General features: G+C 48.4%; 1 protein-coding gene across 2 annotated transcripts in view; it reads left to right on the top strand.

The window, feature by feature from the left end:
* Positions 1-12588, top strand: part of NR2C1 (nuclear receptor subfamily 2 group C member 1) — an 83082-nt gene that overhangs the window by 8990 nt on the left and 61504 nt on the right. For both annotated transcript variants that reach the window (XM_075344809.1, XM_075344810.1), the window contains exon 2: positions 1345-1468. In XM_075344809.1, the coding sequence (XP_075200924.1) occupies positions 1412-1468 (57 nt within the window). In that variant the 5' untranslated portion in view covers positions 1345-1411. The remainder of the gene's footprint in view (positions 1-1344; positions 1469-12588) is intronic.

Raw genomic sequence — 12588 nt, 5'->3', positions numbered from 1 at the left:
AGTTTTCTCGTAAACCGAGTTACAAATTTATAGAAAGCTTTGCTTGTGAAGCGAAATTCTCGTTAAGTGGGTTACTCGTTAATTTGTTCAAGGTACAGTGGAACCTCGCTTATTTGCCATGCTGTAGTGTCAGTATGCTTTTCCTTTTTTTTTTTTTTTTTTTTTTTTTTTTACTTCATCCCCTTCCCAGGAGATGTGTGGTATGATCAGACCCATGTCCCTGTACGGTCAGACATCTCCATTACACAGTACATAGCAGGGGCACATATAGAAGATTAGCTCAGCACAGGAACAGTTTTTTAATCACATCTAATTGTGGAACTTATTATTATTTAAAGATTTATTGATTACTTACAGCAAAGATGGAACTGTAGCTGTACATTACCTAGGCCCAAAACTACTACTCCAGCAGGATACAGCTAAACCCCCACTGGTGGAGGCATCACAGGTGCAGGAGGAGCAAATCACACACACACTTCCAAATATGGAGGGGGCGATTGCTGGATGATTAAAACTGCACACTGATGGCTTACATAGAGTGGGGGCTTAGCTGTATCCTGCTGGAGTAGCAGTAGTCTTTTGGCCTGGGCAATATACAGCTGCCGTTCCATCTTTGCTGTATGTAATATTTATTCCTCTTCTTTTTTTTTTTTTTTTGTTGCTTTTTTATATTCTATATATTGTAGGGATCTACAAGCATGAGGTTCCCGTGACGAGAGTTGTAGGCTTCCGTCTTATGGCCATAACACCAACTAAAAACCTCATATTTTTGTACAGGATACAGCCAGGCCCCTTTCTGTCAGGCCTTGCATATTAGAGTTCCTGTCCCTGCATGATACACAGTGGGGTACGGCTTGGCAGCCCGCCTGATCTAATAGTATGGGCGTCACCTAATAGGCTGCGTGTTTGTGACTGTTATCTGCATGTGTGAACAGCGCTCTATGCAAGCCATCAGTGTGCAGTTTTATCATCCAGCAATCGCCCCTTCATTTTTTGGAAGTGTGTGTGTGATTTGCTCCTCCTGCACCTGTGATGCCTCCGCTAGTGGGGGCTTAGCTGTATCCTGCTGGAGTACTAGTTTTTTGGCCTTTGTAATGTACAGCTGCAGCCCATCTTTGCTATAAGTAATGAAATTTATTCCTCTCTTTTGTTGCTTATTTTATAAGATTTGATTAAAATAAACTTTTGTTTTTGGGAAAACCTTTTTAATTTACCAATGGTCATGATGGATATGTATGTCATGAAGTATTAAAGGGTTAATACAAATGTTAGATTTATAGCCCTGAAATGATAATCCCGCGCCCTATATAAATGATCCTTTTTTTTTTGTTTGTTTTATTTTAGGCTATACTTTGCACAAAACTGGATGTCCTACAGACCTTTGTTTCCCAGGACTTTTCAGTGAAGACAAATGATGGCGACTATAGAAGAGTTGGCTCACCAAATTATTGAGCAGCAAATGGGAGAGGTAACAGTTTCAGAATTTTATCACTAAACGTTTATAACTAAACTCTGAAGGGTGTGTTCACGAATTCAGTATATGTTCCAAAATTTTCGGTTAAGGTATCTACAGACAAACAAAATGCAGTACACTATTAAGCCTGCTTCACACGTTACAATTAATCGTGCTATCGCATTTGCGATTGCACCCGCCACCATCGTTTGTGCGGCACGGGCAATTTGTTGCCCGTTTCGCACAATGTTGTAACCCCCCCTGTCACACGCACTCCCCTTCCAAATGACCTCACTGTGAGCGGCGAACATTCAGTTCCTGAAGGGGGAGGGACGTTCGGCGTCACAGCGACGTCACACAGCGGCCGGCCAATGGAAGCGGAGGGGCGGAGATGAGCGGGACGTAAACATCCCGCCCACCTCTTTCCTTCCGCATTGCCGATGGGACGCAGGTAATCTGCAGTTCATCGTTCCCGGGGTGTCACACGGAGCGATGTGTGCTGCACCGGGAACGATTAACAACAGGACGTGCGGTTTTTAGAAAATGAGCGACGTGTCAGCGATGAACGAGAAGGTGAGTATTTCTGCTCGTTCATAGCTGTCACACGCTACGATATCACTAACGAGGCCGGATGTGCGTCACTTACGACGTGACCCCGCCGACATCTCGTTAGATATATCGTAGCGTATAAAGCCCGCTTTAGTGACATAGTGGAATTTGTAATCTGTTGCGGAAATTACTGTGGATTTTATTTAGTGCAGTGCTGTTATTAAAATCCATGGCTATATGCGTAATAAATTCTGTATATATTTCATTGTGGGTTTTGGTGCAGCTTTTTGTCACTTTTACATATTTGACATTCACAGTCCAAGCGTGGACTAAGATGTCTGGACTGGCAGTCTCGAGCCCAACAGCCTTATAGGTATTTATGAGGCTGCGGAATTCTAATCGGTTGACCCATGGCCAGTTCGGACATCATGGTCTCTACTGAAAATGTCAAACCTGTTGTATATTATTATTGAAGTATTTAAAGGTGACCTGTCTCATTGCACGTATAAATTAACAAAGGGAAAAGATCAAATCCCCATATCTCACAAATATAAACCTTTATTCAGTTACAAAAATTCATGCATGTATATACATATTAACTGGTGGATGTGCAAAAACAATGCAGGATTAAAAGTCTAGGACCCATATCCGCAAAACAACTGTTAGGCTTCGTGCGCACTGGAAAATGGAATTTTCTCAAGAAAATTCCACAGGCATTGAAAGATTACCGCACCCGCGGAAAACAAAAAGCGGCACACTGCACCCGAAAACCGCATGCGGTTTGCTGCGGTTTAACCGCAGTATTGTTCGCGGTATTGCCGCGGTTTTGCCGCGTGCGGGTTCGTACATGTGCTTTATTGCATTCAATGCAATAAAGCACATTGAAAAAAAAAAAAAAGTAATTTCATTCTGAGATAGATGGAGAAATAGACAGAAGAATAGATAGAGTCCCTGTGAGCACACGCTGCATTTCTCACGGTCGGTAGTGAGTTCACATTACCGGCCGTGGGAAATGCCCTGTGGTTACTAGCCTCTGCTGTCTCGCTGCGAGGCTGCATTCAGCGCTGTGTGTCAGTGTCAGTCGCGGCTGGATGCAAGCATCGCAGGACGTGGATTACGCCGGAGCTGTGTGTTTCGGGGGGGTTAATAAAATGGTGAACCAGGAGCTTTTTTGTGTTTTATTTAAAATAAAGGATTTTTCGGTGTGTTTTTTTCACTTTACTTACGGGTTGATCATGTCAGCTGTCTCATAGACGCTGCCATGATCAAGCCTGGACTTAGTGGCGGCGATCCGCCGCCATTAACTCCTTACATTACCTTAATTGCCACCGCATCACGGCAACAAGAAGAGTCTGGGACGCTCCGGTACTGTCGCATAATGCATGCGACAGTCCCGGGGCAGCTGCGGCTGATATTCTCGGCTGCGGAAGGTGGGAGGGAGGCGGGAGACATTAACCCTGCCCCTCGCCCTCCCCAGCCTGAGAATACCGGGCTGCCGCTGTGTGCTTACCTTGGCTGGACGGTAAAAATACGGCGGAGCCCACGTGGGTTGTTTTTTTTTTTTTTTTTATATTTCCGTTTGCTTTCTATGTGTATTCTATATGTCTGTGTCTGTGATGTCTGTGTGTGTGATATGTGTGTGTTTACTCTCTGCTCCGCTCCTATTCCTGTAATAATGACATCACTTCCATGCAAACCGCAGGCAGCGATGTACATTACTGCAGGTAAACCGCGAAGTACTGGAGGGAATAACGCAGGAAAACGCAATGAACCGCACAGAATTTGCTGCCTGCGTTATTCCCTGCGGGATTTCCTGATTACATGGCAGTCAATGGAGTGAAATCCCGCAGCGACATGCGGAAAAGTGACATGCAATTGTTTTTGCTGCCGGAATCCCACAGCAAAACATGCAGCTGTCAAATTCCGCATAGTGCGCACAGCATTTTTTTTTTTCCATAGGTTTTGCTGGTGATTCACTGCAGAGATGTTATGAACATTTTCTGCAGCGAAACATGCAGCAAAACCGCAGGAAATCCGCGGGAAAAAAACGGTAAGTGTGCACAGGGCCTTAGAGCTAAATTATATGTGATGTAATAGTGTAAATCACCACCAGATGTCAAGGGCATCCTAATTCTAACCATCAATGAGCTGCATAGCGCAATACGTATTTGAATAGAACATACCCACACTGTTATCTTTGGGTATGTACAGATTAACTGCAGGTCACAGTATATTGTAATCACCTGCAATGAAGAGTGAACATCAATGTAGTATAGTGTGGAGGAGTGGGTCCCGGAGTCCTGCGCCCAGCGCACGTTTCGGCAAAAGGAATGCCTTTGTCAGGGACTAGAATTGATTTAAAAATAATTTTGATGGGAAATCAACACAAACTTTTATATTATACCCTTTTTCTCTTGGAAAGCGCCACGGAATAAATGGCAGATCTGGAATGAGGCAGGAAGGGTTAATACCGCGCTGCCATGAATGGAAGGAAACTCCAGGAAAAGTTAGAAGTTGTCCAGTTACCAAAACTGATTTTTTTTTTTTCTGATAAATCTTGCTAATATGTGCCCCTCAACACATCTATTATGTTTTCTTTGTCGCTCTATTGGGAGACCCAGACAATTGGGTGTATAGCTACTGCCTCCGGAGGCCACACAAAGTATTACACTTAAAAGTGTAAGGCCCCTCCCCTACTGCCTATACACCCCCCGTGGGATCACGGGTTCCTCAGTTTTCATGCTTTGTGCGAAGGAGGCTAACATCCACGCATAGCTCCACTGTTTAGTCAGCAGCAGCTGCTGACTTTGTCGGATGGAAGAAAAGAGGGCCCATACTAGGGCCCCCAGCATGCTCCCTTCTCACCCCACTTTTGTCGGAGGTGTTTGTTAAGGTTGAGGTACCCATTGCGGGTACGGAGGCTGGAGCCCACATGCTGCTTTCCTTCCCCATCCCCTTAGGGCTCTGGGTGAAGTGGGATCCTATCGGTCTCCAGGCACAGGAGACCGTGCTCCGTCCACAGCCCTGGGAATCTGCTGGACATGGAGCTGAGTATCGTCAGGGACAGGACCCTGCTACATTAAGGTACTCTGTGTCCCCGTGCAAATCGCGCACACACACACCAGCATTGCTGGGTGTGTTAGTGCGCCGGGGGCAGCAGCGCGGCGCGCTTGTGCTATACTCACTACAGCCTGCTGAGTGAGTTTATGTGTTAGGAACTACCGCGCCGGCCGCTGATGGCGGTTTTTTACGGCTGCAGCGCTGCGGCGCGGCTGGGACTTGTGGTGCGCCGGGGACTTCCGCGCTGGCCGCGCTTATACGGCGGCCGCGCTTATAAATCGAGTCCCCGGCTTTTGCGGCCTAGTTCCGTTTCGTTCCCGCCCCCAGGCCTGCCAGTCAGGGGAAGGGCGGGACGCTGGCCAGAACGTCAGCGCCGAGGGCTGGAGTCTGCTTAGCATACTCCAACCCCCCTCACTGGGCACAGTGGGACGCCAGTTTCCCGCTCTTTGTCTGGGGCACGCCCACGGCCCGCCCCTCTTCACAGGACGCTGGCAGCCATTCCTGTTTGCAGTCTCAGTGGAGAAGGGAGACAAGCTCTGGGAGACCCAGGCACGGGATTCTGGCGACCACGCACCCGCTTGGAGCGGGCGGTAAGCGGCACCTCTAGGTGCTGACCCCACTAGTGCCGAAGTGTTAATTTGTACTTTATGCTTGTATTCTATACATTGCACTGTACGGTCGCTTCTTGGCTATATACCCTCCTAGATTGCTAGACAACATGTCGTCCGCAAAAAGCAAGGGGGCCAAGGCACAGGCTTTCTATGCTACCTGTACCGCATGTGCGGCTGTTCTACCGGCTGGTGCCACTGACCCCCATTGTGTGCAATGTTCGGCCCCTGTGGCACTTGCTCAGCCGGGGCCTCTGCTAGAGGTGACCCAAGGAGAACTACCTGTGAACACTGTCCAGGTGACAGGGACGGAGTTTGCAGTTTTTGCTGACAGATTGTCTGTGACTATGACTAAAATCCTTGAGACTTTGCAGTCCAGACCGGTACCTCAGACCATGGGCACTGTTGATTCAATGCTCCCTGGCCCCCCTCATTTGGAACAAATCCGTGCTCCGGGGGGGTCCCATGCATCCCGGGGTGATGGCTCTGACACGGACGACAGTCCCAGACAGCCTAAGCGAGCTCGCTATGAGCGACCCTCGACTTCATCACACTGGTCAGGGTCTCAGCAAGAGGACTCTCTATATGATGAGGCAGAGGTAGCTGATCAGGATTCTGATCCTGAGACCGCTCTTAATCTTGATACACCTGAGGGGGACGCAATAGTGAATGATCTCATAGCGTCCATCAATAAAATGTTGGATATCTCTCCCCTTGCTCCTCCAGTGGAGGAGTCAGCTTCACAGCAGGAGAAATTCCATTTCAGGTATCCCAAGCGTAAATTGAGTACTTTTCTGTACCACTCTGACTTTAGAGAGTCCGTCCAGAAACACCACGCTTATCCGGATAAGCGTTTCTCCAAACGTCTTAAGGATACACGTTATCCCTTTCCCCCTGATGTGGTCAAGAGCTGGACACAGTGTCCAAAGGTGGACCCCCCAATCTCCAGGCTTGCGGCTAGATCTATAGTTGCAGTGGAAGATGGGGCTTCACTTAAAGATGCCACTGACAGACAGATGGAACTCTGGTTGAAATCCATCTATGAAGCTATCGGCGCGTCGTTTGCTCCAGCATTCGCAGCTGTATGGGCACTCCAAGCTATTTCAGCTGGTCTTGCGCAGGTTGACACTGTCACACGTACTTCTGCCCCGCAAGTAGCGTCCTTAACCTCTCAAATGTCTGCATTTGCGTCTTACGCTATTAATGCTGTCCTGGACTCTACGAGCCGTACGGCAGTGGCATCCGCCAACTCCGTGGTTTTACGCAGATCCTTGTGGTTAAGGGAATGGAAGGCAGATTCTGCTTCCAAGAAGTGCTTAACCAGTTTGCCATTTTCTGTTGACAGACTGTTTGGTGAGAGATTGGATGAAATCATTAAACAGTCCAAGGGCAAGGATTCATCCTTACCTCAGCCCAGACCAAATAAACCCCAACAGAGGAGAGGACAGTCGAGGTTCCGGTCCTTTCGAGGCTCGGGCAGGTCCCAATTCTCCTCGTCCAAAAGGACTCAGAAGGATCAGAGGAGCTCAGATTCTTGGCGGGCTCAGTCACGCCCGAAGAAAGCAGCCGGAGGAACCGCTACCAAGGCGGCTTCCTCATGACTTTCGGCCTCCCCTCTCCGCATCCTCGGTCGGTGGCAGGCTCTCCCGCTTTGGCGACATTTGGCTGCCACAGGTCAAAGACCGTTGGGTGAGAGACATTCTGTCTCACGGGTACAGGATAGAGTTCAGTTCTCGTCCTCCAACTCGATTCTTCAGAACTTCTCCGCCTCCCGGCCGAGCCGATGCTCTTCTGCAGGCGGTGTGCTCTTTAAAGGCAGAAGGAGTGGTGATCCCTGTCTCTCTTCAGGAGCAAGGTCACGGTTTTTACTCCAATTTGTTTGTGGTGCCAAAAAAGGACGGGTCATTCCGTCCTGTTCTGGACCTAAAACTGCTCAACAAGCATGTGAAAACCAGGCGGTTCCGGATGGAATCCCTCCGTTCTGTCATCGCCTCAATGTCTCAAGGAGATTTCCTAGCATCAATAGACATCAAAGATGCTTATCTCCACGTGCCGATTGCTCCAGAGCACCAGCGTTTTCTACGCTTCGTTATAGGAGACGAACACCTTCAGTTCGTAGCCCTGCCTTTCGGTCTGGCGACAGCCCCAAGGGTCTTCACCAAGGTCATGGCAGCAGTAGTAGCAGTCCTGCACTCTCAGGGTCACTCCGTGATCCCTTACTTGGACGATCTACTTGTCAAGGCACCCTCTCAAGAGGCATGCCAACACAGCCTGAACGTTGCGCTGGAGACACTCCAGAGTTTCGGGTGGATCATCAACTTTTCAAAGTCAAATCTCACCCCGACCCAATCGATAACATATCTTGGCATGGAGTTTCATACTCTCTCAGCGATAGTGAAGCTTCCGCTGGTCAAACAGCGTTCACTACAGACAGGGGTGCAATCTCTCCTTCAAGGCCAGTCACACCCCTTGAGACGCCTCATGCACTTCCTAGGGAAGATGGTAGCAGCAATGGAGGCAGTCCCTTTCGCGCAGTTTCATCTGCGTCCACTACAATGGGATATTCTCCGCCAATGGGACGGGAAACCGACGTCCCTAGACAGGAACGTCTCCCTTTCTCAGACGGCCAAGGATTCTCTTCAGTGGTGGCTTCTTCCCACCTCATTGTCAATAGGAAAATCTTTCCTACCCCCATCCTGGGCGGTGGTCACAACGGACGCGAGTCTATCAGGGTGGGGAGCAGTTTTTCTCCACCACAGGGCTCAAGGTACGTGGACTCAGCAAGAGTCTACCCTTCAGATCAATGTTCTGGAAATCAGAGCAGTGTATCTTGCCTTACAAGCCTTCCAGCAGTGGCTGGAAGGCAAGCAGATCCGAATTCAGTCGGACAACTCCACAGCGGTGGCATACATCAACCACCAAGGAGGGACACGCAGTCGGCAAGCCTTCCAGGAAGTCCGGCGGATTCTGACGTGGGTGGAAGACAGGGCATCCACCATATCCGCAGTTCACATCCCGGGCGTAGAAAACTGGGAAGCAGACTTCCTCAGTCGCCAGGGTATGGACGCAGGGGAATGGTCTCTTCACCCGGACGTGTTTCAGGAGATCTGTCGCCGCTGGGGGATGCCGGACGTCGACCTAATGGCGTCCCGGCACAACAACAAGGTCCCGGCTTTCATGGCACGGTCTCACGATCACCGAGCTCTGGCGGCGGACGCCTTAGTTCAAGATTGGTCGCAGTTCCGACTACCGTATGTGTTTCCACCTCTCCCACTGTTGCCCAGAGTGCTACGCAAGATCAGGTCCGACTGCCGCCGCGCCATCCTCGTCGCTCCAGACTGGCCGAGGAGGTCGTGGTACCCGGATCTGTGGCATCTCACGGTAGGCCAACCGTGGGCACTACCAGACCGACCAGACTTGCTGTCTCAAGGGCCGTTTTTCCATCTGAATTCTGCGGCCCTGAACCTGACTGTGTGGCCATTGAGTCCTGGGTCCTAGCGTCTTCAGGATTATCTCAAGAGGTCATTGCCACCATGAGACAGGCTAGGAAACTAACCTCTGCCAAGATCTACCACAGGACGTGGAAGATATTCTTATCTTGGTGCTCTGCTCAGGGAGTTTCTCCCTGGCCATTTGCATTGCCTACTTTTCTTTCCTTCCTGCAATCCGGTTTGGAAAAAGGTTTGTCGCTCGGCTCCCTTAAAGGACAAGTCTCAGCGCTATCTGTATTTTTTCAGAAGCGCCTAGCACGGCTCCCTCAGGTACGCACGTTCCTGCAAGGGGTTTGTCATATCGTCCCTCCTTACAAGCGGCCGTTAGAGCCCTGGGATCTGAACAAGGTTCTAATTGCTCTCCAGAAGCCGCCTTTCGAGCCTATGAGGGATGTTTCCCTTTCTCGCCTTTCACAGAAAGTGGCCTTTCTAGTAGTGGTCACGTCTCTTCGGAGAGTGTCCCAGCTAGCAGCGCTGTCATGCAAATCTCCCTTCCTGGTGTTTCACCAGGACAAGGTGGTTCTGCGCCCGATTCGGGAGTTTCTCCCTAAGGTGGTATCCCCCTTTCATCTCAATCAGGATATCTCCTTACCTTCTTTGTGTCCTCGTCCAGTTCATCAATGTGAAAAGGATTTGCATATGTTGGATCTGGTGAGAGCACTCAGAATCTACATTTCCCGCACGGCTCCTCTGCGCCGCTCGGATGCACTCTTCGTCCTTGTCGCTGGCCAGCGTAAAGGGTTGCAAGCTTCAAAATCCACCCTGGCTCGGTGGATCAAGGAACCAATTCTGGAAGCCTACCGATTTGCGGGGCTTCCGGTTCCCTCAGGGCTGAGAGCCCATTCTACCAGAGCCGTGGGTGCGTCCTGGGCATTACGGCACCAGGCCACGGCTCAGCAGGTGTGCCAGGCGGCTACCTGGTCGAGTCTGCACACTTTTACCAAGCATTATCAGGTGCATACCTATGCTTCGGCGGACGCCAGCCTAGGTAGACAAGTCCTTCAGGCGGCGATTGCCCACCTGTAGAAAAGGGTCGTTTTTACGGCCCTATCATGAGGTATTATTTTACCCACCCAGGGATTGCTTTTGGACATCCCAATTGTCTGGGTCTCCCAATAGAGCGACAAAGAAGAAGGGAATTTTGTTTACTTACCGTAAATTCCTTTTCTTCTAGCTCTAATTGGGAGACCCAGCACCCGCCCCTGTTTTTTTGTATACACATGTTGTTCAAGTTGAATGGTTTCAGTTCTCCGATATTCCTTCGGATTGAATTTACTTAAACCAGTTTATTGGCTTTCCTCCTTCTTGCTTTTGCACTAAAACTGAGGAACCCGTGATCCCACGAGGGGTGTATAGGCAGTAGGGGAGGGGCCTTACACTTTTAAGTGTAATACTTTGTGTGGCCTCCGGAGGCAGTAGCTATACACCCAATTGTCTGGGTCTCCCAATTAGAGCTAGAAGAAAAGGAATTTACGGTAAGTAAACAAAATTCCCTTCTTTTCAGCAAAATTACCTTTTATTGTGCACCAGCAGTACATGCTCATTGCTGGCTCCAGCTCTGATGGGGTTAATCTCTCCTCTGACTTCCTGTGTTCAGTTCCTACAAGTCCCAGAATTCTTTGTGGCTCTAGGGCGGTGTCTAGCTTATCTAACACACCCATTGTGTCTAATACACCCACTCTGCTCTCCACCCAAACCCTCCTCCCTGCCTCTTCTCAGTGGATGCACTGAGAGCAATCACACAGAACAGCAGCAGCTCTACACAGCCAGGGGAAGAAAGTGTGTGTGTGTGCGCGTATATACAGTGTGTGTGTGTGCGCGTATATACAGTGTGTGTGTGTATATACAGTGTGTGTGTGTATATACAGTGTGTGTGTGTATATACAGTGTGTTTGTATATACAGTGTGTGTGTGTGTGTATACAGTGTGTGTATACAGTGTGTGTGTGTTTGTATATATACAATTTGCGTATATACAGTGTGTGTGTGTATATACAGTGTGTGTGTATATACAGTGTGTGTATATAGTGTGTGTGTATAGACTGTGTGTGTGTGTGTATATATACAGTGTGTGTGTATATACAGTGTGTGTGCGTATATACAGTGTGTGTGCGTATATACAGTGTGTGTGTGCGCGTATATACAGTGTGTGTGTGTGTATATACAGTGTGTGTGTGTGTATATACAGTGTGTGTGTGTATATACAGTGTGTGTGTACAGTGTGTGTGTGTATATACAGTGTGTGTGTGTATATACAGTGTGTGTGTACAGTGTGTATGTGTATATACAGTGTGTGTGTATACACTGTGTGTGTGTATACACAGTGTGTGTGTATACACAGTGTGTGTGTATACACAGTGTGTGTGTGTATACAGTGTGTGTGTGTGTGTATACAGTGTGTGTGTGTGTGTATACAGTGTGTGTGTATATACAGTGTGTGCGTATATACAGTGTGTATATACAGTGTGTGTGTGTATATATACAGTGTGTGTATGTGTGTGTATATACAGTGTGTGTGTGTGCGCGTATATACAGTGTGTGTGTGTGTGTGCGTATATACAGTGTGTGTGTATATACAGTGTGTGTGTGTGTGTATATACAGTGTGTGTGTATATACAGTGTGTGTGAGTTTGTGTGTGTGTATATACAGTTTGTGTGTGTGTATATACAGTTTGTGTGTGTATACAGTGTGTGTGTGTATACAGTGTGTGTATATATACTGTGTGTGTGTGTATATATACAGTGTGTGTGTGTATATACAGTGTGTGTGTGTATATACAGTGTGTGTGTGTGTATATACAGTGTGTGTGTGTATATACAGTGTGTGTATATACAGTGTGTGCGCGCGTATACACAGTGTGTGTGTATATACAGTGTGTGTATATACAGTGTGTGTATATACAGTGTGTGTATATACAGTGTGTGTGTGTGTATATATACAGTGTGTGTGTGTGTATATATACAGTGTGTGTGTGTGTGTGTGTGTGTATACAGTGTGTGTGTGTGTGTGTGTGTGTATACAGTGTGTGTGTGTGTGTGTACAGAAATTATGATTATTAGCCGGCGCAACATGTGAAAAAAATAATTGGGGGAAAAAAAGTGAGGGGGTGATGAGATTGCTTTTTTCCCTCTTGCCTAGTCTGTGTGTCGTCCGTATCATCTGCAAACCGCATATGACCGGATCCTGTGGATTAAATGTGCAGCGCATGCACCCGTTATTTTACCGGATCCTTCTGCAGCGGGACACAGAATTTATCGGCCGGCGCTGGAGTCAGCTGACTCCTGATCTCACAGCCCGCACACGCTGCAATGGCTGCAGGTGGGTTCCTTCACATGACCGTTCCGTTTGTCCTGGTCAGTTTCTGTTTTTTTGCGGCCCCACAGACAGGACCATCTTTTCAATGTCTTTTGTGTAGGATCGGATGTTA

The sequence above is a fragment of the Anomaloglossus baeobatrachus genome, chromosome 4, assembly GCF_048569485.1.
Source record: "Anomaloglossus baeobatrachus isolate aAnoBae1 chromosome 4, aAnoBae1.hap1, whole genome shotgun sequence".
Taxonomy (NCBI): Eukaryota; Metazoa; Chordata; class Amphibia; order Anura; family Aromobatidae; genus Anomaloglossus; species Anomaloglossus baeobatrachus.
The sequence above is the reverse complement of the archived record's forward strand: the minus strand, read 5'-3'. Positions and strand labels throughout refer to the sequence as shown.